The sequence below is a fragment of the Protopterus annectens genome, chromosome 3.part0, assembly GCF_019279795.1.
Source record: "Protopterus annectens isolate FY-2018-M chromosome 3.part0, PAN1.0, whole genome shotgun sequence".
Lineage (NCBI taxonomy): Eukaryota > Metazoa > Chordata > Ceratodontiformes > Protopteridae > Protopterus > Protopterus annectens.
Window position 1 is genome coordinate 1,776,084,241 of NC_056731.1, and position 8,860 is coordinate 1,776,093,100.

Genomic DNA, 8,860 nt, shown 5'->3' on the forward strand with positions numbered 1-8,860 from the left:
TGACGAGACTCCTGGAGCACATCCACCACGCGAGATCCCCGACGAGACTCCAGCCTGCCGACGTTGCAGTCCGGGTCCGATCTATTTCCAGCGACAGTCTATGCAGTTACAACTGCATAGACTTCTGGGATCTCTGCTCTTACATGTTTCCCAGTCTGTACTGCTGCTGAGACAGTCTGGGACTAGTGCGCATGCGCCAAAAGTCCATGAATTTTTAATTTTTTTTATCCGCGCGAATTTAAATTTTTTTTTATTTCTTTACAGCTGGGGGGCTGCAGTCCGGCAGTCCAATAGCACGGGCCGCCCCTGACTTTAGCCCATTTCATATCCCGTACATTTGAACGTCTTATTCTTTCTTTTACTTCTTCTATCCAGTTTTTGGGTTTTACTGGGACTGAGCCTTGTCTAATCGGATTCATGTTGGGTATCTGATTGAGAGCTGTTTTTAGTCTGGGCCTTAAAGACACATCTAGGGGTGTCCAAGACAAGGGTTGATTTTATTTTGTGTCTGGACTAACAGGGGGTTGCTGCCCACAAAAAGGCACATGACTGAGATCAGTTCTGCTACCACTGGTCCCTACCCTACCAGGTTTTGCTGCCCCACCTCTAGCTACAAACAAAAGGGGGCCCTTACAGGAGGACACCTGATCCAGCTAGGCAGCGGCCCACACTACCTGGACCTGAGACAACGCAAGAAGCCACCGGAGCATTCGGGATGCCAGTTCCACTGGAACCACTGGGCTGGGTTCCAGTTTTTCACCCCAGGCTGCACTCTAGGAGTATTCTTTAGCTATTTTATACCTTCCTTTTTAGTTAGGCAATACTCTGCTAGGTACAGGCTCCCTGTACCCCACTTATGCATGTTAACAATCTGAATTTTAATTTTTGTGTGAGACTGAAAAATGAACAGTGGTAGTTAATCAAAGAGTAGTTCAGGGTGATTATTGGATTATTAAGATTTCTAAGAGGGCAGGATGTTGATTTATTTAGTTTTCTGTTATTGTTTTTTTAACCAAGGAGGGTACCTATCCAAGCAAACCTTTTTTTGACTTAACTCAGAAGCACTGTCTGACAAACTGACTTGCTCAGAGTCGCATAGCAGGCAAGCAGAGATTGACAGAATCAAACCCTGAACTACCGGAAGCAGTTTGCTAACAACTCATAACCTTATTCCTTTGCACTAACTGCCAGACATAGCAGTTATACATAAAAAAATTGTATTTAAATTTACTTAGTTCAATAAAGAATGGAGGCAACAAAATTATAGCAAAGGAACTGAGAATTGAAAATTGTTTTTTCTACAAAAGTATTTTTCATATGAAGATTTATCAGTTTGATTGCAAACCAGCTATGTTTTGGTGTTAAATAGATATATATCATTTGTGTTATGCATTGTTTTCTTATTACATCTTCATTATTCCAATATTATAATAAATGTCCAGTATGCTATAGTTCCACATACATTGTACATAGTGTTTCCTGAGGAAACATTAAATTACTTTATACCGTCTTTACTTACTAGATGCTTACACATATTGTAGTAAAGCAGGCCAGTATATAATCATAATGGCAAAACGGACACTCTGGGTGCATTATTTGTCTGACAAACTAGGCATGACAAGTGAATATATTTAATACTTTTAGAACTAGTGTATGGTCAAGTCTGTTAAGATGTAACCTGTTTGATACAGTATTGTGTGTGTGTGTACACCAACTAGATAGATATATTTGTTTTATTATATTTCATTTTATTTTCAGCTAACTGCAATGAGCAAAGAGAATGCACATCTGAGAAAACTCCTGGAAGATGAAAAACAAAGATCAGAAGAGTTTGAACTGCAAATTGAATCCTGTAATCAGATTATCTCCAGCCAGAGAACTTCACTAAGAACTGTTGAGAAAGAGCTACCTGTCACAGTGGGGTCTTTGCACAAGGATGCTATGTCATCTGATCATTATACAGTGCTACAGTTGCAAACTAGTCCTAAACAAGAGACATTAACACCCCAGCAGGGGGAAACTGAAGCTGTGGGAAAGAAAATGGAGCAACCAGATGTCAGGGAATCATTTGATAAATCTTACTTGATACAACGAGTTGGTGAACTGTCTTCGCAATTACAAGAAAGTACTGAATACTGGACAGAGAAAATGAATGAACTTACCATGCAAATTGAACGCACTCACTTGGCATTATCAAATAAATGAAACTACTTATTTGTTTCAGTTTAGCTAAACTTTGAGCCAAAGACCTTTTTGCAGAGGTATCCAGAATATGTAAGAAATATTAAAAGTACATAAAATATGAAGTACCTGTAGCCAATGACTACAGCTTCGGCTTTCATCTTACATCACTTAGACTATGACATCATATACGTTATAAATAAGTAATCATGTGTTATTAGAAGAGTTTGCCTCAGTTTTTGAACGTAGTTCTACAAGTCAGAAAATGATGCATATAGGCATTTTCAGCATATGTTTTTCACTATTTTTTTTTGTTGTTGTTTTGTTTTCCTTGCTGTGATATAAATGTGTGTGTGTGCATAAATACACACGCACACATTTTTTTTTGCCCACATTGCTGTCAGCCATCAACATTTTCCCCCAACTTCCTACTGGATTTTCCACTCTAATCTCTCCTCAACACCTGTCTGACTTGTTACTTTGGACTACCATCCCCAGAAGAACAACAGTGGAGATTATCTAAGTGTAACTATGGACAGAGAGGAGGTCAGGATGTCCCAGTACAGCACCATCTTGGGTGATCTGGATTGCAGTCAGGACACTATCCATTTATGGCATGGAGCTGGATATGTATGTTTTGTATGTGTTATAATGAAATCCGTATGCATCTACACATTCCAGTAATATACTGTTACCATGCAACTGTGGGTTTAGGCAATTTGGTAGTTCTACTGAAGTGAACAAATTCAAATCAAATAAGCATAACCTACTGCATATTATTTCATGTTATGTCAAGACAGTTTAAATCTAATATCTTAATAGGAACTGTCTTTCTGAAAAGGGTATAGGTTTATAGTTAAATCCTAGCCTATCAGCCTGCAGACTTGCAAGCTTAGTGAATAACCATAGGTCAGAATCAAACCCTGTATCTTGTATCTGTAAGGTAAAAACCTTAACCATTATGTTAGCTCTGCCACCATAATGGGATTCAGAACAGCAACTGAGATAAAGAATCCATAGCACAGACATATGACAATAATTCTGAAGGTTTAGAAGGAACAGAGAAAATAAAGTGCTGGAGATCCACTTTAAGTGGTTGGCTGCTGACCTGCAGAATGCAAACCTATTGATCAAAGTGATCAAAAGTACTGGTGCTAAACCTGAATATCATTCAAGTAATTTTTATTTTTGCAGGGATGCAACCCCCCCATACCTCCCACTCCCTCCTTATTTACATTATTTAATTCCATGGTTATAAGACCACGGAGAACAAAGAAACACCCTGCAGGGGTTCCAACTTCTGTATGTAACTTGAACTAGTAGGAAAAAAGGTCAGGATCTGAAAACCTTGGATAGTTATTACTGAAGTTTCACTCAGTGCATTAATTGTTGACATGTCTGATAAGCACCTTTCATTGAGTATGGTCTACAGTGTATCTAGTTGTTAGTGTAACAGTCAGACTAACAGAACTAAGTGGTCCTAATCTGCCATGAAATTACATGTTTTTATGTTAACTGCATGAAATCTAGTCAGTCACAGCAGCACTGTGATTCACAGTGTAGTGCATTGTACACTGTGAAGTAAGGTTGTGCATTCCTTTAAGTGACTTTAAAGTGGAACTTAAGATAGACTGTTAGTCGCTGGAGGTGTGGTACAAATAGATGAGACATGCATCTGGATTACCCATGCAGCTCTTCTCTGAAACTGCATACAAATATAACTTAGCATGGATGTGTCACAGCATATTCCATTGTGGATAAAGGGCAATGAATTTGTTGTGAAAGTCAGTCAACCAGAGTACTGAAGCTAGCTGATTTATCTTCCCGTACTGAAAATGCTGAAATTGTGGGTGTACCACAGGTGTGTGTTTCCCCATTTGCAGCATGTTAACCACAACAAAGAGTCAGCTTCATTATACACTGTAAAAGCTTGTTACAGGCTTGCCCACTGTAAATCTTTTTCAGTGAAACGTATTTCATGGGTGTTAATGCTAACCCCTTCCACCGTCGTAAAACTGTCAAGGTTGCTTACCTCTTCTTCACAGTTCTAAATATGTGCTGGATAATGCAAACTTTTGTGGTTCAGTGTTCCTACCCCAATTCTCTAGTGTAAAACAGAGTTTAAAATCTTACCAATAGCTTTCTAACTGCTACCTCCCCGTTGGTGATTGAGTGTACAAAACTGAAATGTCAAGGGCTTTAAATTGAAGAATACTGCTATCTTCCTCTTAATGTCCAAAACTAATACTTTATATCCTTTGTGAAACTCCCTAATGGTACACCTCTCCATTACCCATTAGAAGTTGCAACATATTAATGGTACTGCCACTCCCACTTTACAGTTCCCAGAATATGAGCCATCCTCCAGTTACCATTATGGGCAGCTTCTATCCAAATTCTACATCAGCATGAGGAAGCAAATCAGAAAAAGTAAATTGTAATTGTTGAAACCTCAGCAATTTCTTTTATCGGTCATTGATATATTCTCTGTGACAGCCTCATTGAGCACATGAAACCGTCAGGCAGAGGATCACTAAATTCCCTTCATGTGAAAAACCTTTATTCATGGGTTCTCACTTGGATGTTAGCTTATTTGATATTCTCTTGTATTTTGCTTTTTCTTGCCACTGAATATGTTTAGATGCTTACACCAATGAACAAAATTAATGATAAAATGTGCACTCAGTTTTTTCATCCATTGTATTGTTTTCCTTTGAAGAACACTTTTTCATCATTTGTACATATTTTAGTACTTGAATTGCTTTTATTGCTGCACAGTCTACAGGGACATTTCATCATAAAATAAGACCAGCAGACAGCACACTGTTGCAAAGGCCACAACATGTTGCAGAATCTGTTCTTTTAAAGCATTTTAATGAAACCTAACTTAATAATGCCTGAAGTGTGCATCTTTCTCAGTCACCTTTGCCTGGGTATGAGAAGGATTCATATGCAGTCAAGGAAGCAAGTGTCATAACAAGGCCACAAACCCCACCAGAGGTTTGAGGTAGGATAAGAATTCTTCTGGTTGGCACTGTGAATTGGCTAGACTAACTACTGGCTCAGACTCCTTAGAATTAGTAATTATATAATATCATGTGAAGGAGAGCAGACAGACTTTTTGCAGTGGTGTTAAAGTTGCCTGTTTATCTCTGTCCAGAGAAGAGCATGCTGGAACAACTAACATCCTCCAGCTCCGTTTATTCATTATTTGTGGCCAAGTAGTCAAATACATTGTCCTCACAAATATTAAGGCCAGTTCTTCTGCCTTTTTTAGAGTCCCAGCTTCTCTGAAACGTAGGCTGGAGAGACATTATGCATGGGGAATATACAGAAATAAAGCTCTCATTTCACTTAGTGAGCTTCCATTTATCACCAGAATCGGCATCTTCAAAAGCCTATGGACAACAGACAATTTATTCCACAGTTTTGTTCCCTTCTCAGAATATCCAAGTTTTAATGACTTCATTAGGGGAACAGATGAGGTTAAGGAGGTTTATATCTCTGTATGCAGTAGTGAGAAGAATGGGTAATGATAGAGTACCTAGATGTTGCAGTCTTCCACACCTACCAGCCTTGTTCTTTCATTCATTGTAGAAGTCATTAATCTAATGGCTGTCCATAATTATGTGGCCTTTAATGCATTAATTTGGTCTTGTATATTTCATTCACCACCTCTGTATGTGAACTGCTTACAACAGCACACAGTATGTGAGTGAGTGCTGTATGTTCAGGTAATGAGTCAAACAACATACAGTAACATGGTCTTCTCATCACTGTATCTGTGGCCAAAACTGGCCTGTTGCAAAGTTTAGATGTTTCATTACAAAGGAAGGCTTCTCAGAACTCATCTTGAAACATTGTGTCCTTCCTAGGCTGTGGAGCTAATACCAAGCTTCTGGATAACACCTCTTCTGCCGTAGATATGTACAGATTTTGAATTACAGTTTATGACATAGGAGATGTCCAGACTTTATCCTGTCTCCCTTAGGTGTCATGCTGGGCTATTAGTGCTAAAGTTCTTTTCTAGTGTCCTGCAGAAAGGACAGAATCCACCTTCTCTAAGCTGGACCTGTTTGCCAGGCATATTTAAGAAGCTGTAACGGAGTTCAAGAACATGAGCAGTATGTCATTGTTCATTAATTTTATCACAGTCAGAAGGCTTGCAGGAGCAGAAAAAAATATCAAATACAAGAAAATGTTGATCTCACTGCCACTTTCAGACTTGTGCAGCAATGTGGTAAGAGCATCCACAGAGGGGAAAAAGATTCATATCTATTGCACTTTAGCTTACTGTCTGACAATTTAAAAACCATTTATAGCATTTTGTGCAGGAAAACACTGGCAGAAGAAAGTTATTCCTCCATATAAACCAACTGAAGGTCTTCACCAATGATGCAGGACATATCTTCTGGAACACAGCCATACCACAAAACTAGACCTTCAGCCTGATGTAATAAACACTTTCCCCAAGGACAAGTTCGATCTCTGCATCTATGCTCTTGTGCCAGGAAAACCGCTCACTTTTCTACTCAGCTAGGAGCTCATTGAAAATCAGCCCAGACTTAGAAACATGGGTTTCTACTTCAAGTTGGTCATAGTTCTCAAAAAAAAAAAAAAAAAGAAAACACGCACACACACAAGGTCTCAGGCTTGCTCTTGATCTCCCAAGTGCTCTTGTACATTACAAGTTTAAAATGTAGACTGTTGTTTTTGTTATTAAGGGATATAACTTGTCTTTTTGGCTGGATATAAAGGATGTTTAGCTGTATATTGTTATTAATTCTACATTTATTCTAAATGATCTTGTAGCAATTCTGGCAACAATTCTTGCAGTTTCAAGCATTGTCCCATGAATGTCCTTTGTTCCTTGTACCTTTACATTGTATTTAAAGTTAGTAGTTGTGACTGTCTGCAGGATAGGTATGTGTGCATGTCCTTATCAGGATAACTGACTGTTCCCAGGACACAAGTTGAAAGGTCTTCTCTTTCTGATAGTGACTCTGTGCTTATGCCTGAAAATCTCATGGCCACCCTCCTGAAGAACCACTTGGATATGAAATCAGAAATATATACATATATAAAATGTGTGTGTGTCTGTGTATGTATGTGTATATATATATATATATGTATATATATATATATATATATATATATATATATATATATATATAGCTATATGGGTCGTCTTCTTAGGATCGAAATTCCAGAACATTGAACCTGTGATCTTCGAAGACTAGAGGATCCGAAGTTTTGAAATATCGAACCTAAAAAAAAAATACTAAAACGTGAAAACTAATTTCACGTTTTTGCAAGGGGGCAAGCCCCCCTGCACCCCCACACCCCCCCCTACTTAAATATATCAACTACGACATTGCACTACAGTGAAGATAACAGTATAGTTCCTATTCCCCACTGTACAGCAGTCTCCATTCACAAGGTTCAATATTTCATAACTTTGATCCTCTGATCTTCGATAATCAGAGGTTCGATGTTCTGAAATTTTGACCCTATGAATGGGATGGATATATATATATATATATATATATTTATACATACACACACACACATATATATATATATGTATATATATATATATATATATATATATATATACACACACACACACACACACACACACACACACACACACACACACATATATTTATATTTATATGACAGCTGGTTTTCTGTAGATCCAGTGGACTCTTAATTTATAATATAGCTGATAGTTACTGGAAATGTGAGAAATGTAACTTAGACTTAGCAGAATCTCCCTTCCACATTTGTAGACCGTATGCTTTAGGTATATTCTTTTACTATGTGGTGTGGTGGTGCTGCGGTAGCATTGTGGCCTCACAGTATGACGTTGTCCCGTTCGATTCTCAGCTAGAGCATCTTCTGTGTGGAGACATGCGTGAATGGGCTTTCCTTCGTTGAAGGTTGTGCGTCAGGGCCGGCAACTCGACACCTAAAAATCTACTGCTAATCATTAGCGGACCGGAGTTCTGCTGTGGCGACCCCTAACCGGGAAAAGCCGAAAGACACAACAACAACTTGTGGTTTTAGTAAAACAGTTTGCAAGGTGACTAGAAATGAATAACTATTTCAGTATTAATTAAATTAATTTGTCTGTTTAGGGACTGTAGCAGGTTTATAATGCTAGAAGAAATCTGTGAATTTGCATTAACACAAAGTGAAGAAGAAAGGAGGGAACATGTTACATTTTGAAGTATAGATTCCTACATAGATTGAAGAAGGCTTATGAAGTTAAAGTTGCAAACTCAAAAGAGATAAAGAAAAAAAAGCTGTGATATTACAATTACATATCTGGAATCAAACAAATAAAATACCAGCTTAACAAGAAAACATGCTAATGGGAAATGAAAAAAAAAATGATAATACTAAAGAAAATAACTGTTATTAGAAACAAATTATTTAAAATTTAGAATTATAATTATACTGTAGATATGTTAATATGAGTTGTGTATATTTTTATGCGAATGTTAATTTTTAGTTTGTGAACATTTTAATAAAATGTTTCCTACTTTTCTAGTTCTGGTTAACTGACTACCATAGAACCGTGGTTACTTCAGGACTACTGAGAGAAGAAAAAGTGGATATTCAAAATGGAGTGCATTTTTCAGATGTTACTAAAAAGTCACATGTAGAAATATGA

At 37.8% G+C, this 8,860-nt stretch overlaps 1 protein-coding gene across 1 annotated transcript in view; it reads left to right on the forward strand.

Moving 5' to 3' along the window:
• Positions 1 to 6,785, forward strand: part of LOC122797053 (polyamine-modulated factor 1-binding protein 1-like) — a 2,450,839-nt gene extending 2,444,054 nt beyond the window's left edge. The window contains exon 32 of the mRNA XM_044065829.1: positions 1,759 to 6,785. Coding sequence (XP_043921764.1) covers positions 1,759 to 2,205 — 447 coding nt within the window. The 3' untranslated portion in view covers positions 2,206 to 6,785. The remainder of the gene's footprint in view (positions 1 to 1,758) is intronic.
• Positions 6,786 to 8,860: the final 2,075 nt, after the last annotated feature.